At 54.1% G+C, this 27439-nt stretch overlaps 6 protein-coding genes across 6 annotated transcripts; 2 read left to right on the top strand and 4 right to left on the bottom strand.

Moving 5' to 3' along the window:
- Positions 1–7483: 7483 nt before the first annotated feature.
- On the top strand, positions 7484–10297 carry MAA_04395 (DNA replication regulator Sld3; the record flags this gene model as incomplete). Its single annotated transcript, XM_007822393.2, has 5 exons — positions 7484–7519; positions 7583–8305; positions 8357–9081; positions 9133–9671; positions 9726–10297. The coding sequence occupies 5 exons, from the start codon at positions 7484–7486 to the stop codon at positions 10295–10297; spliced, it is 2595 nt and encodes an 864-aa protein (XP_007820584.2).
- Positions 10298–10548: 251 nt separating this feature from the next.
- Positions 10549–12403, bottom strand: MAA_04396 (uncharacterized protein; the record flags this gene model as incomplete). The annotated part of the gene is made up of 2 exons (XM_007822394.2): positions 10549–12146; positions 12202–12403. 2 exons carry the CDS (start codon positions 12401–12403, stop codon positions 10549–10551), a joined length of 1800 nt encoding a protein of 599 aa, XP_007820585.2.
- A 403-nt stretch (positions 12404–12806) lies between these two features.
- MAA_04397 (FF domain-containing protein) lies at positions 12807–15476 on the top strand (the record flags this gene model as incomplete). The annotated part of the gene is made up of 5 exons (XM_007822395.1): positions 12807–12941; positions 12999–14177; positions 14241–14357; positions 14421–15281; positions 15348–15476. The coding sequence occupies 5 exons, from the start codon at positions 12807–12809 to the stop codon at positions 15474–15476; spliced, it is 2421 nt and encodes an 806-aa protein (XP_007820586.1).
- Positions 15477–16120: 644 nt separating this feature from the next.
- MAA_04398 (ABC transporter, ABCE) lies at positions 16121–18403 on the bottom strand (the record flags this gene model as incomplete). Its single annotated transcript, XM_007822396.2, has 5 exons — positions 16121–16336; positions 16398–17728; positions 17783–18197; positions 18282–18306; positions 18384–18403. The coding sequence occupies 5 exons, from the start codon at positions 18401–18403 to the stop codon at positions 16121–16123; spliced, it is 2007 nt and encodes a 668-aa protein (XP_007820587.2).
- A 3848-nt stretch (positions 18404–22251) lies between these two features.
- Positions 22252–25508, bottom strand: MAA_04399 (Peptidase S8/S53, subtilisin/kexin/sedolisin; the record flags this gene model as incomplete). The annotated part of the gene is made up of 6 exons (XM_007822397.1): positions 22252–23493; positions 23555–23740; positions 23801–23869; positions 23926–23982; positions 24042–24211; positions 24278–25508. 6 exons carry the CDS (start codon positions 25506–25508, stop codon positions 22252–22254), a joined length of 2955 nt encoding a protein of 984 aa, XP_007820588.1.
- An 823-nt stretch (positions 25509–26331) lies between these two features.
- MAA_04400 (uncharacterized protein) lies at positions 26332–27246 on the bottom strand (the record flags this gene model as incomplete). The annotated part of the gene is made up of 1 exon (XM_007822398.1): positions 26332–27246. The coding sequence occupies one exon, from the start codon at positions 27244–27246 to the stop codon at positions 26332–26334; it is 915 nt and encodes a 304-aa protein (XP_007820589.1).
- Between the last annotated feature and the right edge of the window lie 193 nt (positions 27247–27439).

Here is a 27439-nt window from a genome sequence, read left to right as displayed (position 1 = left end):
CAACTGCGCTGGCTGGGGAGGGTGTGGTGCATGCAATTTTACGCATGTATGTACGGAGTTATGTAGGCATGTGCATGATATGATGTAAATGGGGTGGATGCACGGAGTTTATTTTCTAGAAAGAGGTTTGTCTCATTGTCGCAGGGCGGCGGGTGTTGTGCCACCCCGTGTCGTGGGTTTTGCCGCCGCCGCCGGGCTGCTGATTGGCCGAGGGGCGCAGGGACGACACATAGCAAGCACGACAGACAGGGTTGGCTTTTTTCCTTGAGCTTGGGGGGGGGGGGAATGAATGAGAATGGGCGGATCGACGCGTGCGGGTGCTGCTGCGCTGGGCTTTTTTGCGAGGGACGCTTTGGGAAGCACGCGCATCTCGGCCGCGTCGGGGGTGGGAAGGGCGGGATCTGCATCACGATCTTGCGGAGCGAGAAGAGTGGCAGGCAGGGCATGTTGTACATACATACATATAGTGGCCGGGGGGGGCAGAACGGGGGGGGGCCAGAGTTGCATTGGAGCTAGATGGAGATGGGGATGGACGCAGGAGACATTTGTATTTTTGTGGCCGGCTATTGCTTTGCAACGAGGCCATCTCAGAAGCCGCCCGTCTCGCATGGTCTGGCACGGGGTCCAGGAACACTCGGACACGGACACGCAAGACGACCAGATGCGAATTTCGTGCATGAGGGGGGGAGGGAGGGAGCAGCCGGGCCTGTGGCGGGACATGGGCAGGGTTGGCTCGGGACGGCTACTGCTTTGCATACGAGGTCCTTGGTGATGACCGATTACGACTACGATCAATGGTACAATGTACGTACTGTATTCTGCCCGCGTGCCAGGGGTGCGGGGCGGATATCACGGCCGATCCCAGCCGGAGGAGTTTGGACGCGACAGCGCCAACCCCAAACTTGCCAAGATTCGTTTTTGGGGAAAATGGGACACAGCAGGGGGGGGAGGAGCTCCTGGTCGTTGGATTTCTCCAATCCGGCGGGCTGCATTCCCGTTTTCTTTCTTATTTTCCCGACGCACAAAGAGAGGGGGCTTCCGCTTCCAGAATTCCCCTACTACGAACAGGTACAACGCTCCGGCGAAACAAAGGAAAACATGAAAAAGGTGCACTCACAAGAGCCGCGAAAGCACCCAGACTTTTGGGGAGCGCGGACCAAACGCCAATTTCGCCGCGGCCAACGCCCCTCGATGCCTGCCTCGTATCTCCTGTCAGCCCGCCAGGTGCTCCGTATTAGAGTTTTATCCATTTGGTATCAGGTGGTGCTGCAAAGGCAAGCTTTCTTCCCAGCGCGACACAAGAAAGAAAAACAAAATCCCCCGAGGCAGAAATGGCAAAATGCCAAAAACCCCGGCATCCCTGTGCGAGAAAGTTGCGTCTAAGCGAAGACGCCGGGGCCTCTGAGATAGAGTTTAGCCCGTGGGCAGAGGGGGAGTGCCGGATCGGCCCTTGCTTTTAAGAGAAAAAAACAGACCGTTGATCCAGTCTCTTTTGCTCGTTCCCCCCCCTTTTCCTCCCCATTTAGAAAAAAAAGGGGGGGACCGATGTAACAGCGATTGAATGTTTGGCTTTGCAGGGGGCGTGCCGATCGCGAGAGGATTTGTGCCAAGGCTGTCTGGATATTTTTTTTTTCTCCCCTCGTAACGCTTTGTCCTCTCCGTCATGGTCCCTCCTGGTTGGTCCTTGGTTAAAACTGCCGCCGCTTCGGCTGGATTGGCCCTTTTGGTAGTGGGAAGGAGCGATGCTCGCTGGTTTTTCCAGCCTCGTGCGGAAACACGGCACCGAGGTGTTCTTCTTCTTTGATGCGGGAGTCGTCACAAAGACGTCGACTGGTGTTTTGATTGTTTGGTTTCTTTCTGCCCGTTGACCCAGAGCAGCTTGTTCGGTTTCTAGCACCCGACGACCCCGTGGCAACGCGGCCAAGTCCACCGAACAAGGTTTTTCCATCGTGGCACGCAGAGCACGCATGTATGTACATACGGCCGTTTCGGTCCCGTACGGGGCTGCCTTCCAAGGGCATTGTCTTCTTGTGCCGAGAGTACTGTGGTGTACTGTACATGGTTGCGTACATGCGTACAGTACAACCCGCCGCCCTTTTAGAGCCCACTTTTGATATATCGCCAGTCAGTACTTCGTAGTATAGGAGTTTCATACAGGCCATGATAGACGGGGCCTGGGTTCCGGGACCCAGTTGTGGGGAGGAACGCGTATTTGGAGCCGTAGAGAGTCGATGAATTGTGGTTTTTCCCCCTTTGACCTGCATACATCTGGCGAGCCGAACATGCTGGATGCCCACGGGACGAGTGTGAAACTTGGCATTTACACGCCTGTCCGGGGCCCGTCGGAAGAGAGTGCCTCCAAGGCCGTCTTGGCGTGGGATACAGTCTCTTGGTGTTTTTGCCGAGCCCTGCCATCTTGCCTGTCGCGTCCGAGATTCTTGGTATACAAGGGCGGGCTGCGATACTTGGCGTCGGGGCCATGCTGCGGAAACGGTTGCTTCTGTAACCGTAGAGTGGGAGTGTCGTCTTGCTGTATCCGGGATGCTGTATACAAGATAGATTGCCTTCTCGGTATGGATTTTGGCTCATCGGCCGGGAACTCTTTTTGTGTCTACACAAATTCCACCAATGACGAGAGTGACACGGCACAAGGATGGTGGGAGTTTGAAAATCTAAATTCTACACGCAACCACAGCACAGAACCTTGAGCTATACATGTCCTTACTTTGTCATAGCCCACAAGGCTTCGTCTTTGCATCTTGTGGCCCGCAATCCTCCGTAGTTGTTGCGCTCTGCCCCCCAGCGCATCCAACACTTCTTCGCCGAGTCCGCGCGCAACCAGCGCCGCCGTGCCTAGCTCTACAAGCACGCCGGCGTCGTTCTTGGCTGCTGCCAGCAGAGCCGTCAACCTGTTGCTTCTGACGCTCCATGTGCCCCTTTGCGCTTCCGCGCTGCTGTCCCATGTGCCACCTAGGTTGTGGTACACGGACATGCGGACGTCTCGGCGCTGTCCAACGCTGGCCGGTGGGACTGCTCGGGGGAGCTGTTGGGTTGATGCCCAACAGGAATGGACTCTGGGCAACCAAACCGCTGCCGGATGCGTGTCCAAGGCCTGGCTCCAGGCCGGACCTGTCGGCATGGCGGCGACTAGGCATCATGGCCTCGCCTAGAGCGCGCTTAGTAGCTCGGTTTCGCGTTCCCTGAGACCTTTGAGCTTAAAGAAGCTGCCCCTTTCCCCCAGAGTCATGCGTGTGAAATCTTTGGTCACGCAGCACTATTGGTATTTGTAGGACGCTTCATAGGGGACCCAAGTTCGCGCTCACTGCGCGGCTCACGTCGTGGCGGCTCGTGGTGGTTCCGCAGACAAAGCTGACGCTGCAGCCCATGCTCTCGATCTCTCGCTTGAAGATCTCGTCGTGTCGCTCGCTGCCGCCATTACCAGAGAAGGCGAGACTTTGAGCGCCTGTTGAGCCATTTACACGGAGACGAAACGGCCGAAATCGCCAGGCTGCCTACCAGTAGATACGAGGCTGAGCTGTCGAGCTGGAGCTGTTGATGGGTGCTTGATGCTGCCAATCTGCAAGACTCCCGACTTTTGAACATTGACCATCGTCTAGCCAATGTGATTACCCTGCTGCATGTATCTGGATGCGTCTTGGATTCGATCTGCGGCGTCTACTTGTGTAAGCCAGATGGGCTGTACATGACCGGCGCGTAGTATTGCGTTATTGTATCTCAAGAGCCTATTATAAAACAGGCGTGTTAGCATCGTTTTTCGAGTTGGCTGAATTTTATTCTGCTCATGGAGTAAACGCAAACTCACGCTGAAATCACTTCTGGCTTCTCGACTCCCATTTGGCTGATTTCCACGTAACAGTAGTCTCTATTCTCTAGAGACACGTTCATGTCCGGCTTTCCGGCTCTCAGGAGGTCTCGTTTTCCAATATCGACCATGATGCTCTATTTAGTAGCCCAGTTCCATGTCGCGCAAGAGGTCGCCGGACAAGGAATTCAAGATGACATCTGCGCGGCAGTTGCTCTCGCACATGACGCCTTCCGCAAGGGCGGTGCTCCGGGAATCAAAAATGTGGCTTTTTGGCCTCGTGACCAAGGACGGGTTCTGGGAGTTTGAAGATGCCCATTGCGATCCGGACATCGAGTTTAGGTGTAAAGCAGTTGGACCCATGTGTCGATGTAAGGAGAAAGACATCAAGTGAGGTGCTCACTCTAAAATTCAATCCCACGCAATGCACTTCCGCCTCTGCCTCGCCGTCATGGGTGGCTCAAATGATTCTTCAGGCTAGTGGCATAAATCAAGGCGTCCCGGACGATCGATTTGGAGAATCGCTTCGTGGCTTGCCTCAGTCACCTACACCAGTACAGGCCCGTTGTTTATCCAGGAAAGGGAGAAACGATTGGCGTAAACGGCGCCGTCACGGATGGAATACTCGTAGTCCGGTCCCATAGAGCTCTTATAGTTTCTGGCGGGGAACTTGGCAAGGGCATCAGCTGCCACGCTGGCAGAAGCGCCGCAGTTTTCCGTCTCGCAGGTGGCTAAGTCTATTGCTAGCTTGGAGCGAAGAGTCCGTGATAATCCCATTCTTAAGGGGTATACAGGATCTTGACAGTATATATGTGACGGTTGAGTAACCCAGAAGACGCCATATTCGTCCAGGTTGGCGACAAATTCCTGAAAGTGTCGAAACTTGACTCTCTCCATTCTCTCGAAGAAGGGACCATCACAGTCAAGGATGAAATTACGTCCTGTCCCAGCTTTGGAGTCTCACCTTTGACGCAGCGAGATGGTTCATGTCCCCCCTAAGTCTGTAATTCTTGCTCTAGCCTGCTCAGATTCGTGGCCTTGTCTGCGCATAACACCGTGATGCCGTTGCTGAGCTCTCGATAGAGCAAGAAGGGCCTAGCGACTATGACGATGCTTTGTTCGGATGTAAATGTGACGCACCCGAGGAGACGTGATTCAAGTAGAAAATGTGACCTCGGCACGAATAAGGTCATTCAAAACGCCCTCGGTAGTGGAACCAAAACCGGCGCCCAGTTCAGGAGGTTTAGCGTGCTGAACCCTAAACATTTGTCGAGCATGTCGCACTCACTGAGAATGCCCAAAGGATCCTATACCCCTGAGAAGATGGGCGAAGCATCTGCACACACCCTTGACATTGCTGCAGCGACACACTCGACCGGGGTGTTGGTGAGAGCTCAGCGAGTACACCAAGCCGTTTTTGAATTAGAGTTCTGCACTTGAACGTCCTGCTTGTCTTACCATGCCTTATACTTTTGTATTTTCGGCCGCTTTCTGTGAGATGATGCAACACAGCGGTGCAATCTCGTTGAGACCGCCACCATATGATCTTAAATGGCGGCTTGTATTGATGGACACGTCATTTTACTCAAAATTGACGTGTTGTACCAATCCGCACCTCGCCTGAATACTTGTGCTGTCATCACCATCTGCGCCTGGATCGCCAACGGGCGTCTCAATAACCCCTGAGAAACGTAAGATTGTCTTAGAATCCACAACGCAGGTGCAGCCACCAAGAACTGCGTTTCCATCCACGTCGGGAGAGACCGATACCGATATCATGTCCACGAAGATTCAAGTAATTGTGAGAGACGCTAAACCTCGACAGCAGAACTTGTCGGTCGTCCTGGCCAAGCCATGCCTGGCAGCTAAGAAGCTGAAAGTACAAGTCCAAAATGACCAGGTGCAAGTGATAGTTGACCTCATCGCCGTGCCGGTAATTGCGTGCCATTACCACGGCTAGTCAAGGGCATGTGCTCCAGTGGAAGTCACAACATCCTCCGGGCAAGTGAAATGTGCCCCATAGTCACATCCCTTCCTCCACATGACCTTATACCTCGTCTGAGCGCTGATGTTTTTTGGTAGCCGATCTGGTTAAGCTTCTGCCACGATGGCAGCGGTGTCCGTTGTGGCTTTGTCCCGAACCTGGCCGGAGTTGTACTTCCTCCATTATGGCCATTGTGCGAGGCCATGGTAAACTCCTATTAGTGGCTGTTGAGCTCGTTCCTACCCTGACTTTCTCGAATACCAAAGACTCAGGAAAGAAGGGGTATTCATCTTGAAAAGTGTAGAACTGTCATCTTTTGTGGCGGTGAACAGTGTTCGTAACCAAGGCACAGCGTTGAAGACTGCTTGGCAACACAAATCTTGGAATATCAAACCAAGATACCAAACAGAACACGCAGCAACTCCCCTATGCCGTCAAGACGAGATGTAAAGAATCCTCTACAATAAATTTCCAAGGTGCTCCAGAATCCAGATCATGGACTTTCAGGTTCACAGCTCCAACGCACCAGAGGATTGGCGTACGGGTGCCGAGAACAGCCCAAGTTTGCAAGAGAGCTGAAGGGTTTCCCGAGGCAGTGGGGAAGTATTATGAGAACAGGACATCTGGAGCTTTGACCTGACCAGGTCGGCTCGAATTCTGGAGATTGGACAGCTCTGGCGGTGCTTTGCATGCCACGCTGACCATTAAACGCCGAGGACAATATAAGCAGCACCCTGACCACTCGGTAGTTCCAAAGATGTCGTGCTTGCAACTCAGCTCTTCGATCCTATCATCTCCTGTATCATCTTAGTCACACTGTTCATGTGGCCACTTCACTCTTCGGTCTGGCTCTCCGTGCTCCCTCTGTTGCGTTCCTGTCTCTATTAGGAGTGTGCACTTTGCTCACCGTCCTTTCTTCAGATCCAGGGCTCAGGCAGCTGACCTCGGCGCTCGTGGTCAGCATGACTGCCACCACCACCGGCAGGCGACCGGGCGCTCTCAAAATCCTCGTCGATTGTGTGCCCGCGCGTGACACTGAAAACCAACAACAGCCCCCTCAGTAATATACGCACATGTTGTTCCCAGTTCTGTAGCGTTGTGTTCTTTGGTTGCCTCTTTGGCGAATCCGTTAATGCATATGAATTGAGGGGTGTACCTAAGGCGAGACGACATATACGAAACTTGTACGGAAAAATCAGTCAAAAATATCGTCCAGTCGCTGTGGTACAGCATGTGGTGATAACAGGCTGCCTCGCTTTGCAGGGCGGCAACATTCGAACGACCCCCACTTTAACTGCAATGACTGGCCCAGCCCGACGTCACCGTTTGTACTTTGTACCTCGACGCGTCTGTCATCGAACTGGTCCACATGCACCTTAGATCAAATATATGTACAAACGAGACACTACCATTCCACACAGAATTATTTGTACATGCATTGGTGCACTGAGCGTATTTATTTGTCGTCTCATTTTATAGATAAGACTCTTTTTTCTTTACCATGTCCTTTGACGAATGAGTATACCTAGTCATTTATGTCCTCTCCTGCTGTGCTCGACGCAGACGCGTCGCGTCCACGGTCTGGAATATTGACACCCAGCTCTGACGGGAGCTTGAACCGCCGGCGCCTCAGTTCGCCAGATGGACGTACAAATAGACGGGCAGATGCGGCGGCAATGGACCACCTCCTCAAGCCTTCCTTTACAGTCAAGGTTGGAGAGCCTCGCGACATCTAAACTCTGTCTTCACTGGACCTTGCTAACGAGCGTACATAGCCGCATCCGCCAAATCTGCATATCCAACCCCGAGTCTTGCTTCCATTGATGCTACTTCCCCGAGAGCATTTGTCTCTCGCTAGTCTCGATTTTTCTGCCCCCGATAATGAATTACCTCGGACCCGTTTCGTGGAGTCTCATATCAAGATTCTAGATCTTGAAAGTCGCCTAGCGTCTTCAGCGAGCATTGTAATTGCAAGAAACGAGCCAAAACGCACAATATATGCCCTCGAGAGACAACCAAATGGTCTATACGTCATGTGCAAGCTGGGTTCTTGGGTCGACCTCGGAGAACTGGCAAGGCGGGCAACAGCACTATGCCGCCAACGTCTGGCTCCTGCCAGGCAGCACAGACACGAGAGGGAAGATGACGCGCCATTGACGACACCCCACTTGCACAAGGAGCACAAAAAGAAGAGGGCTGCCATTGAGGCTATTCAAAGCCTCGTAAGGAAGAAGTCAAAGCCTCAGGCGGTGCAGCAAGAGCATGGAAGCGACGAAAAAGGCGACGAAGTGGAGGTAGACATCCGGGCATCTCAACTGCCATCCCCGGAGATCAAATCCGACGAACAAAATAATGCTCAGAACTTAGTGAACGTACAGGATGATTCAATGACGGGCCATTCTGTTGACGACGCCCCGCCAGCTTCGTCACAACAAACCGCAGAGGAAATATTTGACAACATTCGTGCGCAATATTTTGAAGCATTGTACAGATCTATGGTATGCCTACCTCCCGACCTCCGCTGCGGTTCAGTTACTGACGGCTTTTAGGGCTCGTTGGCGTATTTTGCCAAAGGACCTCTTTCAAGAGCGCGATCCGCATTCCATTTGGATCTCGAGTCCAACCTGAACATGGCAGACTTGATCGACTTTTTGAAGAGTCTGATCCTTACGACGATGCAAATAGACAAAAAATATCGTGAAACCATTCCAGAAATCATTGCCAAAATGAAGACTTTGATCGAGACTTCAGACGAAGGCCGTAAGAAGAAGCGCAAGCTTAGAAAAATGAAGCTTGGAAAGGATTCATTATATCCCATGGAAGACGAAAGCATCCGCAAGTGGTGGAATGCGAACAAGCCGCAAACTAACGAGGAAGAAGCATCAATCTCGACAACACAACTCAAGTCGCATATTTCAATGCTTCGGACCAGGGAGACTCAGCTTCAAATGATTCTGATTCTGGAGATTCTTGCCTTGGAACCGTTGAAAGCTGCGGATGAAGCTGCGGTTTTGAACCTACCCACCTTGCCAGGAGCAGACTCTCGACAAGAGCAGAATATGGCACCCCCGCCTAAGAAGCGGAACAAGCATAACTTACCCGTCTTGTTAGATGTACACGCAGACCGACTTACCATTTGGCAGTCCACTGCTTTTGATGAGCACCTCTTGTTGGCAGACTCTCAAGTTACACATACTTCGCCCGAGGGCCAGATTCAGCAGAAAGCCTCGTCGGAGCCATTGAGGGACTTTTGTGTGGATGTAATTGTACCCTTGTAAGTAGTCTTTTCTTCTCATTGAGGAGGTAGATGCTAAGCATTCCCTAGCTTTTCCGCCCGATTGCCAGAGCGATGCGATGCGATCAATCGCAAACTCGGCGGTCCGGTTATTGTGTCTCCCGTCAAATCCAAAGCACTGAAGCGATCCTCTAGCAAAAAGGAGCAAAAGCCAGGGGCTGCTACAAAGCGACCAGCTCCGCTTAATTCTAGGAGAACGCTGCAACGGGCTCTATCAACGGAGCAGCTACATCGGCGCAGCGTTTCCAGAGGTCCTAGCAACACGATTGCACTATTAAGATCTGCAACGTCAACGTCTGTGTCGGGAATAAAGCGCGAGGGAAGTGAGCCCTTGTCCTTGAAAGATCTACCCAGAGGAGACTCTCTGATGGGCAGATCAAGACAGCCTTCACTACCACGGAGTAACAGCACAAGTAACCTTGAAGAAATCAAAGCAAGTAGGAAGGCATTGGTGGAAGCAGAACTGAAGGATGCAATTTCTGCCCTGAGGAAACCGAATCGTGAGGTTGTTGGCAAGGCTATGGCAGAAGCAGACCAACACCGTGCCATAACTAGTCTGTCTGCAAAGAGTTAGTTCCCGATCCTACCTTTGTCGAAATCCATGGAAACTGACCTCCAAATAGAAACAAAGAGGATGCCTAGGAGCACGTTGGCTTCTTCGATTCAAGTTAAGGCAACGCCAGCAAACAATCGCTTTAGAGACGTCCTCGCAATGAAACAAGAGTCGTTCGTTGACGTCTCTCTGGAAAGCATGGAGGAAGTCATACCTCCCTCGAGCGTTGACCATTTGGTTCCGTCCACAGGACACAGGCATGGTCACAGAGACGCTTTTGCGGATAGCGTCTCGCCCGCTATGGACCTTGTTGGTGGAACACCAGCTCGATCCTCGCTGCAGGCCAGTTTTATTAGACGTATGGCCAGCGACGGGCTAGCGATTCCACCGTCATCTCCATTGTTTAGCAGAAACACAGCCATGGTGGATGAGTCCCCTAGGCCTCAAAGCTCAGCCGGAGATACCACAGGATTTCGATCTTTGACCAAACCGTCTAACGATGTCATGGCAACACCAGTCAGGAAGAATGTATCAAGACTAGATTTGATTCAAAGTCCAGTGCCTATGAAGGAATCTGACCAGCAGAGGACGGTGTCGATTTATGAGAAATTGGGTTGGGACGATGACTTTGATGACATTTGACGAGGTTTATAACAAGCATTTTAAGGCGTTACATAGGGGGGCCACACAATCGGGTACACATTTGGAAATGATGGGAGGAATGAGAATAGGAAGGACCAGGCATGAAGCATTGCATCATTGGAGTTATTCTGAAGAAAAACGGTTTATTATTACATGGCTATTGGGCATTTTAACTGCACTTTACATAGCATATATGAAGTTAGCAGAACAAGGACGTATACAATCATGAGTACTGTATTTTACTTTCCTATTCATGCAGCAGCGGGTTCTACTATCGTGGTAGGCAAATCCCGTATATCAACGTGCTCCTGAGACCCCAAGTCCACCACCCTCACTGCCTCGACACCCACAATGCCCTCGCGCAGGGCCAAGAACTGCAGCTCGACGACGTGGCATGCCCCAGGGGCCAAGGGTCCCACGCGCGTATCGGCACTGAGACAAATCACGTCGGTTGCATCCATGGCAGAATTCTTCTGCAGAGCATGAAGAATGTTGACGTCCACCACGGCGTCGGCGATTTCCTTTTCGCCCCTCCGCCGAGTCGCCGTCGACGGCGGACGAGCAGGCCGGGTATCGTTGCGGCGACGCCTCGGCACCGCAACAAGAGCGAGTTTCCGCGGCGGGCGGCTCGTCTTGTCAGACGACCGGTTCACAACGTACACTGTCCACGAAAACACGTCCCCGGGGTGGACTGGCTCCGAAGGGCCGGTGAAGGACACGGTGATGCCGAGATCGGGGACTGCGGCTTCCGCGCGGGCGGAAGCTTCGAGGCCGGGCAGGGCGTCGGGGCGGGTGACGGATGGGGACTTTAGGGGCGTGACGGTCGCGTTGCTGCCGATGGACAGCTGCGAGGGCTTGTGGGCCCTTTGGATGCCGGATGAGTCGGCCATGTTGTTGAAGCTGGGGTTCACGGGGATGGTGAAGTCGAGGGCGGCGTTCCAGGCCATGGACAGCCTGGGGGTGCAGACGCCGGGGACGACTTGGGCGGTGGCGGTGATGGAAAGGTCGAGCGATCCTGTAAAGTTCCTGGGCGCGTTGTCCACCTGGTGCGGTTTGATGTGATACAGGAACGTGACGTGGTCGTGGGACACGCAGCTGATGGGGAGCTTCATTTGCTCGTCGTCGTTGAGGCTCTGCACCGTGCCGTCGTTGGTGGCGAGGTTGATGTCGTCGAGGAGAACCTCGCATTCCGCGTGGGGCGTGAAATCGACTTCGAGCATGGCGATGAGCGCAGAAGTCGACTGCGCCGTGTTTGGGCGGGAGAATCGTACCCGGGCGTGGATCGCGGGGTGTACTGGTATTCTGAGGTGTGGTTGCGCGCGGAGGTGCGCGACCTGGTCTTGCTGTCTGCTGACGGGGGCGACTCTGGATACACGGAGGGCGGAGAGGTGTGGTTTGATGCCGTTGAGGGCCGGGTCGGAGGAGAAGGATTCGAGAAGGTTGAAGCTGGATGGCATGCCGCTTTGGAGATATCCCGTGCCGCGGGTGCTGGCCTCGCCTCTGGCGTCGGGCTTGACGCTCGCGGATGCGGTGAAGACGACTGTTGGATGTTGTAGCCGTATTCTAGGCCGGCTTAAGAACACGGGCAGTTTCCACATGGCGTAGACACTCTGAGAGGCGCCGTCTTCGGCATCCTCCTTCTCTTCGTCTACGACAATAAAGGGGTCAGTGACGTCTGGAACGCGTCCTTTGAATATCGGTTCAGACACCGGTTGTGAGCTCCGGTCTGCTGGGACGTTATTAACAATCTGGCCTTCAAGCGAGATGACGAGCCGTCTGATCTGTGCCTGCAGTTCATTCTCTTCCGACCATGGCATCTTGAGAATGAGAAGCACGTCAACCGTTTCATCTAGTCGGGACGTTGGTGAGCGAACTTGACAGGGGGCGAAGTGAGCTTTCATTACCGAAAAAGAGCGATTCCCGTTGCTCTATTGATTCGAGAATTGGCTTCCCGGCTCCGGCATCTTTGAATGCATCGTCTAGATTGATGTTTGTCCGTGACGGCACCACGTATGTGAGATACGACTGCTCAAGGAAGTCCCCAACAGCAGTGGGAGCGTCGTTGGCAATGGTGGCCTTGTCGAGGCTCTCGCCAGGGTCAGCCATACTGTTAGAATGAGAATAGGTTTGCAATCGGCCAAGCATTCATGTTGCGCGGTCTTTATATCGCAAGTGTCATTTTTGACTATCCAGCAGAACCCGTCTCCTGGACAACATTTGAAGGCCGGGATCTCACTTGATGTTGGCCGTGACGTTTGGCGCATTAAACGTGGCCCCGCTTAGTTGCATAGCAGCCTTTCCCATTGGCTCGTGCGTCAGAAACTGCAATCACCACCAACCTTTTCCCTCTTGTTCCATCATCAACCTCGACGACAAAGTTGTCTTTCGCGCGAGGCCCTGTCAATAACATCCGTCGACACCGTGCTGGCATTCGCAGCTGAATATTCATTGTATTTGCACTGGTTATATATACTTTCTGGATGATTAGTATTGTGGCGACAGCGGCGCAATGAACGGGTACAGTGCTCAAGCTGCCTCGGCCTGGCAGGAGCATCACACTCCTGACGGCCGGGCCTATTACTACAATAGTGCAACCAAGGTGACTCAGTGGACTAAGCCTGAGGATCTTATGACGCCTGCAGAGGTATGTTGTATCATTACGCTGTCTTGCGTATTCATGCTAACCACAGTTGGCGCGCAGCGTGCTCTCTCAAGTCAACCATGGAAGGAATACACGGCAGAAGGCGGCCGAAAATATTGGTACAATACCGAAACAAAGCAAAGCTCATGGGAGATGCCTGATGCCTATAGAAATGCGCTTGGACAAGGTGGTGGTCAGCCAGCCTATGGTCAGAACGGAGGCCACTCCCACGGCGGCTACGACCATCCCCGCGAAAGTCGAGATCACCGTGAATACTCCGGTCCTGATTCGCGCCAAGGAGGCTACGGTAACGATTCCAAGGCGCCGGCCTTCATTCCTGCCGCCACTGACGAACCCGAGTACGCGTCCCCGGAAGAGGCAGAGGCTGCCTTCATGAAATTGCTGAAGCGCAGCGGCGTACAACCAGACTGGACCTGGAGCGATGCTATACGAGCCATCATTAAAGATCCGCAGTACCGATCAATCCGAGACCCAAAAGGCCGACGGGATGCATTCGACAAATACTGCCAGGATATGATTGTTCAGGACAAGGAGCGCGCGGAGGAACGCATGGCCAAACTTCGCGCCGACTTCGAGACCATGCTGAAGCGACACCCCGAGATCGTTCACTACACTCGCTGGAAGACAGCTCGGCCCATGATCGAGGGTGAGACGATCTTCCGATCGACAAATAATGAAGAGGAACGCAGACAACTGTTTGAGGAATATGTTGTGGGGCTGAAGAAGGCTCACAAGGAGAAAGAGACAAAAGACCACCAGAATGCTCTTGAGGCGCTCAAAGATCTCCTTCCAAAGCTCAACATCAAGGCCTATACCCGGTGGAGTGAGGCTCAAGATATCATCTCTGCGGCGTTCCGAAACGACGAAAAATTCCAGGCTCTCACCAAATATGATACATTAATCACCTTCCAGGACCACATCAAATCTCTTGAGCGTGCTTTAAACGAGAAAAAGCAGCACGAGAAGAAGATGAAGTACCGAAGGGAGCGCAAAGCTCGAGATGCATTCAAGTCACTTCTCGCCGAGCTTCGACAAGACGGTATAATCAAACCCGGGGTCAAATGGAGCAACATTCATCCGAAACTGGAGCGAGACGAGCGATATACGAATATGCTAGGCCATGATGGTTCAACACCGCAGGATCTTTTCTGGGATGTTGTCGAGGAAGAAGAGCGATCCCTTCGCGGACCCAGAAATGAAGTTCTAGATGTTCTTGAAGTAAGTATTGCCACATGGGCTGGGACACGTCATTGCATAGGTACGAACTAACGACCTCTCTAGGATAAACGGTTTGAGCTTACTCCAACGAGCGATCTCCAAGAGTTCCTGTCTATTATGAAGGATGATCGACGCACTGCTAACATTGATAATGACATCTTGCAACTGATTTTTGAACGGGTCAGTCTCCCATTGAGCTTTTGCGCCCGCTGCCGCCCAACTTCAAGCTAACATGGGTTATAGCTCCGCGAAAAACGCGTTGCCAAGCGGGACGATGACAAACAATCTGATCGGCAACAACGGCGCGCCGTTGAAGATCTACGAGCACTTTTGAAACGTCTTGATCCACCCATTGTGTCGGGTGACACATTTGAAAAGGTACGACCTCGACTACTGAAATCAGAAGAGTTCCAGGCCGTCAATTCCGAAGACCTCCGAAGAGGCGCTTTTGATAAGCACATGAGGCGACTTCGAGAAAGGGAAGAGGATGACGCCGATCGTCGCCATAGACGAGGAAGCCGCGTCTCTACTGAGCGTGAGACTTCCCGTCGTGAAAGAGACCGGTCTAGAGGTGAGAGATCTCAACGTGGTACCCGTCCTGTAAGGCGCAGTCGTAGCCCCGAGCAGGACCCGTATGAAGCCGATCGGCGGAAAGCCATCGCAGAAAGAGAACGAAACCATCGCAAGTCAACCATGGCAGAAAATCTTTTGGCCAGCGACCGGGGCGGCCGATTGTCTCCGCCCCCGCGACGAGAACGGGAGCGGGAGCGTGACAGAGATCGTCATGGTGAACGTGAACGTGAACGTGATCGTGATCGTGAACGGGATCGCGACCGTGACTCTGGCCGCGACCGGGAAAGGGAACGAGACCGAGACCGAGACCGTGATCTTGACCGGCCGCCCCGTTCACGACGTGATGACGACAGCCACTACGATCGTGAGCGAAGGGAAAGGGAGGATGAGCGGGAGCGGCTGTACCGCCGTCGCATTGATCGAGGTTCGTATGATGAACTCCCCTATGGAGATGAGCGACCATCAGGTTCACGACGTCGGCGACAAGATGACGATGACGACACGTCGCGAAGAGACTCGAGAGACTCAAAGGTATGGACGGCTTCCTACAGCCACGGCGCAAATACTTTCATGGTATACGACTAACATGCCTTGCAGAGACTCAAGAGAGACCGATCACGCGAACGATCCCCAGCCCGTGAAGCGCGCCCTCGTCCCAAGACTCCACCGGCTCCTGCCAAGGAGCTTGTCAGAAGCGGTAGTGAGGAGGGTGAAATTGAAGAATAAGCCCGCGGTTTCTTCATATCCCCTTAATCTATATTGATCTCCTTACTTACTAGCACTTCTAGCCCAGATGGATATCAGCTTCACTCTCTGCCCAATTTCCTTGAGTCTCCTCTATGTATAGGCCATCTTGCAAGATGTATCAGCTTGCTGTACAGAAAGCGTCGGCTTTCCTTGTTATGGCCGTAGTTGAGTAGTAATAGTTTTTTTTTAAAAAAAAAGGCATATTTATCAATGGATCCAAGTGCTGTGCAGCAATACACATTGTCACCTGCGACACGAGCCATGTGTTGAGACAGATTTACTGGTTTTTTATTCAAATTGAAGTCAGAAAGTATGGGATCCAGATGTGCTTCCCGCGAGGCTAGGAAGTCGGACGACAGCCATCCTGCTTGCTCCATTGTCCCTCAATCTGCGAAAATCACCATGGCCTGTTTTTGTTCGTCCCCTACCTCCCCCTCCCCCCCACTTTGTGCGCAGTCTCTACATCAGCAGCAACGGTTGCACTCTGTCGGGAAATACTCGAGGACAAGACAAAAAAAAAACACAATACAAGCAAATAACAAATCCACTCTTGAAATAAAAACATGTACAGGCCATTCAATCCGCAGGACCAGACAACAGGGGATAGACTGCCGTCGCCGTGGTTACTCGTCTGGTTCGTCGTCCTCGCTGGCGCTGCTCTCTAGCAGCGCCACATCTAGACCGTGCCCGCCGCTGCGCTCCGTAGAGGAAGCTGTCTTTTGAACGCCTTTAACGCCGGGGAATGCATGGTGGAAAAACTGCTCGTTCTTGTTGCCCTTTTCAGGAGCTCTTGTCGGGGGTTTCCTCCAGGAAGAACTGCGGGACGTTAGTGCACTATTCTGCAGGCATGAACAAGGGGGGGGGGGGGGTTTAGACTGGGGAACATGGGGAAAGACGTACGAAATTGCCGCTGAGTTTCTGTTCCTGGTCCAACTGCGATCCGAGCTTGTTGATGCGAGGGCGGTAGTTGGTGGGGTCGCGGCGGAACGTGACGTCGAGGTTTTTCAGGAAGGTGTTGCAGCCGGTGAGGAGGGACTCGGGACGGTTGGCGTGGGCGTCGATTCCGGGCTTGCCGTCAAAGACGATGACGCGATCAGCAAGGTACGTAGCCATGATGAAATCGTGCTCGACGATGAAGGCGGTCTTTTTGGAGTGCATGATGAAACGCTTGATGACGCGCGAGGCAATGATGCGCTGCTCGGAGTCGAGGTAGGCGGAGGGCTCGTCGATGAGGTAGATGTCTGCGGGCATGCCGAGGGACAGGACGATGGCGACACGTTGCAGTTCACCGCCGGACAGGTTCTTGACTTCCTGGTCGATAAAGTCATCGAGCTTGAGGGGCTTGACGACATCCGTCTGGAACTGGGGATTCAGGAAGGCCTGCTTGATCTTCTTGAAGAAGAGCTGGCGGACGGTGCCGTCAAACTTTGGAGTGATGGTCTGGGGCTTCATGCTGATGCGCATATCGGGGACAGAGGCCTTGCTGTCGGGCTTGAGCGCACCGGCTAGGAGGCGACAAAAGGTAGTCTTGCCGGTGCCGTTCTCTCCCATCATGACGATAATCTCGGAATCAGTGAACTCGCCAGCGTCAATGTTCAGTCTGAAGTTGCCGAGGTGCTTCTCTATCTTGGGGTATTGGAACGCACGGGACTTGTCAATGACGAAGTCGTCGGCGCTCTCGGCAAGACGGAAGGTGAGGGACTCGTCACGGAAGCGCAAGTTTTCGGTGGGAATGTGGCCGTCCAAGAAGATGTTGATGCCTTCTCGGACCGAGTGGGGTAGGGTAACGACACCGTAGACTGCGGGCTGGCCGTAGAGCACGCAAATGTAATCGGACAAGTAGTCGAGAACAGATAAATCGTGTTCGACGACAATGACATAGTCATCGTCTCGGAGCAGAGATCGAATGATCTGGGCAGCGCTCAGACGCTGCTTGACATCGAGATACGAGGAGGGCTCGTCGAACATGTAGACGTCGGCCTTTTGCACACAGACGGTACCGATGGCGAATCGCTGCAGCTCACCACCAGACAGGAGAGTGATGTCACGGTCCATGATGTGGTTAAGTTCAAGGATTTCAGCAACTTCTTCCATGTTGCCGAGGGAGGAGCGGCTTGAAATGAGAGCCTTGACGCTCTTCTCCGGGCCGCGGACAGCCTTGGGGATCTGATCGACATACTGAGGCTTGACAACGGCCTTGAGGTCGTCTTCCAACAGCTTGGTAAAGTAGTCTGGGGTTTGTTAGATCAAGGTAGCCACCATTGGCCCGGCCGTCTTGAACTTACTCTGCAGTTCAGAACCACGAAAGTGCTTGATGACATCCTCCCAGTCAGGGGGGTTATCGAATCGGCCCAAATTTGGCTTCAACTTGCCGCTGAGAATCTTCAACGCAGTACTTTTGCCGATACCGTTGGTTCCCACGAGACCAAGAACCTGGCCAGGTCGCGGCATAGGAAGCCGGTGGAGTTTGAAGCTGTTGGGGCCATATCGGTGGGTGACCTGGTTCTCGAGGTTCGTGGGCAGGTTGATGATGGTGATGGCATCGAAGGGGCACTTTTTCGGGCAGATACCGCAACCGATACAGAGACTCTCGGAGATGAATGCGAGACGAGACTCGGGGGTGACTTCGATACAAAGCTTGCCACTGCGAACAACAGGGCAAGACTTTTTGCACTCTTGACGGCACTTGCGAGGGCGACACTGAGTGAGGGGCGGTCAGTCGGTACGGCGGGGCACGAAGAGGCGGGGGAGACTGCGGAAAATCTTTGACGGGTTCGAACTAACCTTGTCGCTGTTGACAATGGCGATACTATCAGGTCATGGTTAGCCTCGGGTCTAAACTGAGATTTGCAAAGTATGGCCGTTGGGGCATTTGCATATGCATACCGCGTCAGCTTGTCAGACATGGCGAAAGCGGCGTGAGGGTCACGGCTTTGACGGGCTTGATGGTGGGAAAAGTCTAGGGTAAATGAAAAGTTTGGAGGGGCACACAAAACAGCGGCCAGAAAATTGGTGGAGCCAGAGCAGGCGAATGAAGCTGATTTGAAATGAGAAAAGGCCGCTCGCGTGCAGAGTAGCCAGGCACGCGGTGCTCTTGGACCAATATGTTGTGGGAGAAAGAAATGGGAGGACTAAAATTGGACTGGAGATAAAATGGAGTCAAAAATATTCAGGTGGCGTAGTTTCTTGGTAGTGCACACACACAATGCCAGCTCGTTTGAGAGTGTGTGGTCATCAATTTTTCTCGCCTTGTGAATCGTCGAGCTTTGGCGGGGCAGGGCATCAGCAGCAAAGAAGAACACATGGTATATGGCGGGGTCAAGTCGCATGTTGGGGAGTCATGATTGGAAGATGGCGAAAGTTAATGCATAGGTTTCTCGGCAGAGTAGATTGGTGCCAGAATACTCGAGGCAAACCAGGCGCCATCAAGGGTAGGTAGGTACTTGCACCACCAAGTCCAGTGCTCATTGTTTTACACCCCTTTCAGTCCAAAATTTTTCCGACACCAAGTTTCAAGAATTGCGAGCACAAAGCCCAGAAATGGTTACAGTGAGAGGAAGTTCAATCAAAGACACGGAGACTTGTGTCCTAGTCTTTAGTGTACGTTAACCTTACTGGTCTGGTGTGCTTGGTTTCTGTTGCATGACGCCGCCCCTGCGCAGCTCCATAAGCCGCTGAGTTGCATGTGTTGCCAGACATGTACACATTTGGAATTGTCTTGGCCATCATCAACCAGATACATCAACTCGGGAGCGGGATCTAAAGCGGAGGAGTTGGTAATACACCAGTTTTCCCGTTCGGTTATTCGCAGTGATACCAACTCTCCCGCTGACTCGGACACGAGATAAGCACAAGGAGAAAGAGCACGCAGGGAAGCCGATGGTCTTGTGTGGTATTGAGATGTATGTATGGTTGACAGGCCTCTCCTTTCTCGGGTCGAGGCTGACCCGGTCTCAAAATCTATATACGGTAGTCTAAGTTGCCCAACATTTACAACAGTGGAAATATTCTCAAATGCACAAAATGAAATCCTGGCTGTGACATGGCCCAGTGTCAACAGCAACCAGGCAATGAGGCACCCAAGGTCGAAGATGTTAGGAAGGATTCTCGGGAATAGCAACTAATCAAGCCTCGACTTTTTGCTCTGTGAGAGAGTCTAGCCTACATTAGCACCACCCAATCTGGCGTCGCTGCTCCATTCCCGAGCTCGGAAGGCAGGGCTAGGAAGAGGATGATGGCGGCAGAGGCGACCATGAGGTTGGTGATGACGATTTGGCACACGGCCGTGTTGGCATGTTTCGCCATGCTTGAACTGGTAGTTGCGAATTTGCACCTCGAAGCGAGACACGAGTGCAGATTAGGATAGGACGCCAATGAACAACATTAGGTGCTGCTTTTGGATATGAAGCCAAGTAATTTACGCCGTCAAGTGTCGTGTATAGATCTGAATCCTGGAGGTTGGTTCACGATGGAGTGGGATGTCAATGCAAGAAATCACGAAATCGTGGCTTGTGGGTTGGCCGTCTGAAGCCCCTAGCAGGTAGGGACGTGGAGGATGCTGGCTGCGCCTGAGAATAAAAGTGGTGTTTGCCAAGGCAGATATACGGCGTATGTAGATGTCCCGTGGTGGGTTTCGATGGTGGTTACTGGTGGCAGGCAATAATCTCAATAGTAGTCTGGTGCCTAAAGTACTTTCATTAGTACTGGATATCACTTTTGATACCAGACAAGTCCTATGTTTTCTTGGCTTGCTACTGGCCATTACTTCTCGTTAGTTACTACTGCGTTGTTGGTCAATTGGGCGCTCAGGAGGCCTCGATACGATGTCAGACAAGTTGTGATGAAGCTGGGCTTGCTCAACCTCAGCAGCGTCGATGCAGGATAGTCCTGCCTAAGAGGCTGGTTTATATAGCACTTTTATCTATGCAACTTAATTCCGCCTCGCACACCGGATGATGCTGGGATCTAAGTCGACCTCACAGCGAAACCACTTGTCCACAGCCAATCCCGTCGTCAATCTCGCCCTGGATTCCCAAGATGCTTTGTATCTGTCTGCCATGTAGGCACCCCTCATCCACGCAAGGCCGCTTTACCGATCTCCTAGAACCATGGCCCGACATTTCTCGCCTCGGTCAAGTGCTCAATTCCCCCGATACCCACTGGAACCCGACCGAGAGCAAAACGAGGGCACTGTATGTTATTGGCATAAAAACCAGGACGTACTCGGCCAGCGTGACCATCGGAGGCATCCACACCAATGCAGCAACGATGAGGGCCTGGCGCGAAAACCCTCTCCGAATCGTGAGCGCCGACTGGATCACGTAAAAGATGACGAGGGAGAGTACACCGAGAACGACAGCCGTGTTTTTCGACAGAAGAGAGTGGGAGTTGTGTCCTGACTGGCCAAAAGTCTATGCGCACAACGCGGAGATTAGTCCCTGTGCCTGACGTCGGTACCGTGTATTGCTTACTTTGATTGTGAGGGACATGGCCTTGCTGGGTTGCTCCGCGGCCGTAGAAAGAAAGAGGTTCGCCGTGACGAAGGACGAGACCAGGCTCGCGCCTGCAAGAAGGGGTACTGTCCATATTGAAGCTTCCTGTGTCATTTTTTTTAGCCTGAAAAGAGGATTCTTGCTCTGAAGAGGATGGTCCTGGAGATTGTATCATGGAGACCACGGGGATGGTTATATGTGAAATGGGGTGGTGTTGTTGCTCCAGACGTCCTTTCACGCCCGATGATGACGTTGGGCAGTGAAACAAAGACAAGCAGGTGACACACTTTCTTTCAATGTTCCATGTCTCCTTCAGACATGTCGGAGCTTATTTCTTTTACTACCATTGTTCACATAAATGCTATTTTTATACTTGAGAATTAAAATTATTACGGCTTTTCATTTTTTATAATTGTAAATCTAAAGACGTGTACCATGTCTCTTTGTAAATAAGGCACCCACCTGCACTTGACACTTGACTGGCTTCATTATTCAATGTTTCGTTTCTCTTCTGGGAATAATGCAGCCGAGGCCAGGCCTTGTGTGACAAGGGCCCGTATAGAGGGCTCGAAGCAAAAGGCTTGGATTCAATAATAATATCGTAGCGTCTCAAAGGTCCCTGGTTTTCGAAAACAATGAAAGAAACGCTCGTGCCTAGGGCCCTTGCCCAGGCACGTCTTCTCGTTGTGTAACCAACAAGTCCCCGATCGGAGGGCCTCTTTGTTGGGCTTTCTCCGTGTAACACCTTGTCCAAGGCGATGCCCGGAACATGGCTTGTGCAAAGAAAGCACTGAGCACCCAGGCGGAGTAGACCGCTGAAACGTCAGAGTCTCATGTTCAGTTATTGAATAGCCCTCGTTTCGGTTATTCGGAAAGCAATGACGGAGGCAGCCCACGCTGATTGATTCATGACCTTGCTATTATCCCACAGGCCGACAAGCGCTTCCGCAAGATTGTCATATAGTGGGACTGTCACGAGTATTCAACGGCACCGACTTGACTTTCCTCTTGTATATCAGCTTAAGAACCAACGTGTTTGTTGGCATTAGGGTCTTGTAAATCACCATCTGGGCCAGCGTGTTTAACGCATCGCGATGCGCTCTGTATGTACACTCTGGTGTTACCAGTGGTCTTGCGTGACCATGTAGGCCTAAAATACATGTACATTTTCTATATTTGGAAATGCTCCGGGCGGCGGCAGAAAAGAGTCATCGACAAGATCAAACCGCCACTACTCTCTATATTCACGGCCCCTGCCCGCTCTACGCCCCCTTTCTCAGAAACAGCCTCGCCAAGCCGGCGATAATCTCCAGCTGGCTCATCCTATCCCCCTCGCTATGCTTGAGCTTCTCCGCCGCGGCGCCAAACATGTTCCACACCTCAATGTACTTATTATCCGTGTTGCGGCTGGTGCCAATCGACGCCAAGGCGTACTCCATCTGCCGCCGCTCGCAGATCCTGACCAAGTCGTCCCTGCCTATCGTGACCGTCTCGTCGAGCGGCCCCGTCTCGCCCGTGTACAGCACGCCCAGGCGGACGCACTCGACAATCAGGGCGGCCAGGCCGGCAGCGAGCGCCGTGGCCACGGAGCTGCCAGAATGGGGGGCGAACCTGCCAAACTGCTTGTCCGGGACGTCCTCGTACGCGCTGTCAACGACGACCTCGTGCCCGGGGAAGAGGAAGCTCAGCTCGTGGCCGTCGCCGACATTGTCCAGCGCGCTGCCCGTGGCCCTGGCGGCGCCGATGCGGAAGCTGTTGGGGTTGCTGCCGTGCGGGTACGTCAGGTCGGCCGACTTGCCCTGGTCGCTGGCGGCGCAAAACATGAGCGCGCCCTTGGTGTTGAGCGCGTTGTGGACGGCGTCGTCAAAGGCCTTTTTGCGTCCCGCCTCGGTGGGCGGCTTGACGGTCCACGACGCGGATATGATTTGGGCGCCCTGCTCGACGGCGTACTCAATGGCCTGCACGGCCGAGTCGGTGTTGATTTGCAGCTTGGCCGAGGCCTCGCCCGCAAACGTCGACAGCTTGATGACGTGGATGACGGCGCTGGGGCAGATGCGGTGGATGAGCCTCGCCATGAGGGTTCCGTGGCCCGACGACGAGTCCCAAAAGGGAGACACGCGCCACGACGACCCTTCCCGGTAGTGGTGGAAGCTCTTTCCGGGGAACTTCATGCCCTTGAGGTCCGGGTGCGTGATGTCGGCGCCGTCGTCGATGAGGGCCACCTTGACCGGGGCGAGGGCCGGATCGGCACTCTTGTCGTTGAGCGCGCGGATTTGCCTGAAGTGGGAGGCAAACTCCTCCATGCACTGCATCCACTTGTGCGGATCGACTGGTCGTTGTCGCCGGGGCTGCAGGTCCGATGGCTGGGTGAGAGATGGCAGAGGGCCGCCCGCGCCGAGCAGCTGTATATACACTTTTGGCTTGGCTTCCGTGGGCCACGACTCGCCGAGTCGCCTTTCAAATGCATCGAGGTTCTCGCGGACTCTGGTTTCCGGCTCTAGACCCTGTGTACAAGTCGAATTAGCCGAGGTGTGTGGGATTCATGACCGGCACATGGTCAGTTACCTCAACTTGGACAATATATATCGTCTCCAATGTCGGTATCAGTGCCAGGCCCTCCTTCTCCGACCATGCCCGTAGCACGGTATTCCTTCCGCTCCAGTAGAGATGGACTTCCCTCAGGCACTGCCCAATGCGAGCCAGGGATACCGGGTCCAAGTCGGCCCTCCGCCAGTCCAGCATCTCAACATTCTACACCGTGTAAGCCCGGGACCGGCATCTTCACTTGGGCCTGTGAAAGGGGAGACTCACAAAAGGCTTCAGCGACTTCTCAATAGCCTGGTCACTGTGTGACGGGGCTTTGAGATCCTCCACAATGACCTGCCTGCCACTTAGTATGCTGCACATGTTGTGCTGGGGGGTAGGGCGGACAGTACCTTGATGATGCGCTCGACACCCTTTTGCGCCAGCCACTCAAAGAAGAAGACCATGTCCTGCAGGCGTCAGAAACCAGAATATAAGCGTTGAGCGGCAACATTGACCCGGTACTCACGGTCCGGCCTTGGCGGAGCACATGCCGACTATCCTCTCCCTTGTCCAGCGTACTCTGCGGAAATGCAACATACTGCAGTGCACTGTCAAACTGCAGGTGCCCAAAGTGCTTTCTAAAGTCCGTCTTGGTGAGTTTCTTGGGGGGCCCAAAGTCAAACCACAATTCCTTGTCTATGGGCAACGGTGCTTAGAACAATCTTCCTCAAGCAATCCTACTACGGGGGGACAGTGGCAAACCTTGTTCGTCCTGGACATGGAGACAGCGCGACGCACGCTCCGGCATTTGCGTACGCAGATAAAAAAGCTTGAGCAGCTGGGCAATCTGCCCGGCGGCCTGGTCCCGCTCCTCGTCCCTTTGCAGCGCGGCGTCGATTCCGTTCAACGGCGCATCGAGCGGCGACTCGTCCACCCCGGCAGCAGGCGGACATGGATGTTGCGTATTCAGAGACAAGCCCGGTGGTTTGCCGTCTGGAGGCGCCGCGGCGACCGGCATGGAGACTCGTCGCCTGAGGCCGGGGAGAGGCTCGGCCCTGTCTCTCGGGAGCGGCGGCCCCATGACCATCTTGTCCGGCCTTTCGGGCGCCGCCGCCGCGCGGAGATCCGGCCTCGGGTTCGCGGCCGCCGACCTGCCGCCTTCCCTCACCTCCTTGCGCCCCCTGGCCGGGTTCTTCCTGCTCTCGGCCCGCCTCCGCGTGTACTCGTGGTACTGGTACACCGACATGGCGCGGCCAGAGTAGGCGGCCACCTCGACGTCGAGCGCGCCCGGCCCCCGGCGCAGCAGCTCGTCGACGATGCCGACTTGCACGCGGCAGCACCTCTCGTACTCGACGGCCACGTGGAGGGGGGTGCGGCCCTTGACGTCGACGGCGCTGAACATGCTCCGCGGCACGAAGCCGCACATGATCTTGACAATCTCCCCGCGCAGCGCCTCGCCGCTCATCGGGCACACCAGCGCCGTGTGCAAGCAGGTGCTGCCGCGGTCGTTGTCGAGGTCCTCGCACTCGCTGGCCAGCGCGGCGCCAAACTGCTGCCGCGTCTCGTCCTTCTGGTTCTTGCACGCGGCGTAGCTGAACCAGACGTTGCCCGCGGCGAGCGCCGTCGTCAGAGGCGTGCGCCGCGACCTGTCCATGGCGCCCATCAGGTGCGGCAGCTTGTTCATGGCCCGCGACATGAGCCACTGCAGGCTCACGAAGGGCTTGCGGTTGTAGTCGTACGAGGCCAGGTGGTGCAGGAAGTTGCGGCCGTCGTGCGTCGTCCTGGACCACTGCGGCGTGCGGTCGAGCACAAAGCGCGTGCGTTGTTCTCTTTCCTCGCCTTCGTCTTGGAACTTGGTCTGCGAGAGCCTCCTCGCGTCCTCGACGTCGTTTTCAAACTGTATCCGCACCTGGTCCTCGTCGGTGGCGCCCTCGGACAATAGGTGAAACTCATCCTCATTGTCCAGCGTCAGGTCCTCGTCGTCGAGTGTCATGGTGACGGCGAGACAATGGCCGAGGGAGAAGGCTTTGCGACGGCAATGTCTGTATGATGGCGCAGTCTATGACGGGATATGTCTGCCCACGGAGACGTATGCACCGAGATTTCCGTAGTATGTAATGGTGTAGGGTGCGATAGCCATGTACTTGATCTGGTCACATGCCTCTTGCTTCCCATTGCAGTCTCGAGGCTTGAATTGAAGCTCGAGTCGACGCAAAGGGGCTATCGTCCGGCGTCAGCCCTACGCCCGAGTATAGCGAGCTCAAATGAAAGCCAACCACCCGTTCGCCGGGGTACCCCTGCTATAGACTTGGTAGACGTAACTGAGTTTAGCTCAGGGATATATACCCATGTCGTATTATGGAGGTGCCTGCTACCTCCGAGCTGCATCCTGGCCATTCCTCACAAGTACCGGCGACTTGCGGGACTGTGTGAATGCGGGAGCTGTTACGCAGTAGACTGTCAGAAACAGTACTCATTGTAGGAGCCTGTCAAGTAACTAGGGGAAAGACCGCCATGACATGTAAACTATTGACAGTAAAAGGCAAAAAGTATTCGGCCAGTTCAGGTAGGTACCTGGCTATCGCGCTCCATGCTATAACACATGAACTTCTTGCCAGCATAGCAGGGTATATTACTTGGCGGGCGAATATCCTGCCACAGACTGCAGCGAATTATCCCATCACGGGATATCAAAAGATACCGAACCCGCACCACCCACTTACATCGCCAGCGGGTTCGGCCCGTTCTGACGCCCCCTTGTTCGCATCGCCCTGGGAAAAAGCCAGAATAGTAGTAATAGTACTGGTAGCTCATCACTACGACCCCTTCCCTTCTGTAAACGGAGCTTCCGCCGCCATCCGGACTCTACATAGCGAATACAAGTCGACGCTGCGCAAATTCTCGACGCCGCAGCTCCTCCCCCGTTTCGGCTTCCCCGTCACCTTGGGATTGAAGAGCACCGGGTCGTCGAACGGCACCTTAGAAAACTTCTGCTCCAGGCCCGACTTGAAGTCCACGTCGGCCTCGAGGGTAATCTTAGCGCGAAAGGGCTGGCTGTCCTCCCGGCGCAAAAGCACGGCGACCGTGACCGCGTCGGGGACACCCGTCGCCCGGCGCTTGTTTTCCTGGAGATTCCACACCGCTGCCGTCGACTCACCCGAGTTTCTGCCCGTCCCCAGGTTGACGCTCCCAGTGACGGTGGTGGCGTCGCTGACGTCTCTGCTGATTGTCTTCTCCAGCGTGGCCGACCCCCCGGCGTCGAGGAGGGACGCGCCCGAGACGCCCAGCCTGAGCTCTCCCCCGCTCTTGGTCGACTCATGGTCCGTTGTCGGCATCACGGTCCATCTCTCATCGGGGGCAATGGCGTCGACGGTGGGCGTGCCGTGGTGCGCGCTGGCGGCCAGGAACTCGACGTGGACGCGCGCTCGGATGACGCGCCGCGAGCTCTTCTGCGGGTCGAAGCGGAAGCGGAATACCAGGAGCGTGGCCTCGTCCCCGTCGTCGTCGTAGGTGCCGTGTCGAACCTCTAGCAGCTCGACGCGGCTGTGTATGTTGCCCCTGGTGCGCTCAATGACATTGCGCCTTTCCCAGTCGTCGACTGAGGCATTCTCGGTGCGAAAGGTGTCGTCTTCGCCGGGCACGGCGTCGCCGAGGGGTACCTCGAGCGCGAGAAGGGGTTCCTCTTCGTCGCCCGGCGCGGTGGAAGCGATGTGTTTTTGTGCTTCTGCCATGGTGGAAGTATTTGACCAGAGCGGGTGTCTGACTGTTGCGTACTAACGATGGTATCCTACGGTATATTAGTATACTCGATATCTCGTCGTATATTCGTGTATACCTACTATCTTTTAGTTTATTCGTTTATACCTCCTAATATGGGTAAATAAATTGTGTCATTGCCTGTAGGCGGGAGGGGATACGGTCATG

The sequence above is a fragment of the Metarhizium robertsii genome (genome assembly GCF_000187425.2).
Source record: "Metarhizium robertsii ARSEF 23 chromosome Unknown MAA_Scf_5, whole genome shotgun sequence".
In the NCBI taxonomy this organism is placed as follows: Eukaryota; Fungi; Ascomycota; class Sordariomycetes; order Hypocreales; family Clavicipitaceae; genus Metarhizium; species Metarhizium robertsii.
The sequence above is the reverse complement of the archived record's forward strand: the minus strand, read 5'-3'. Positions and strand labels throughout refer to the sequence as shown.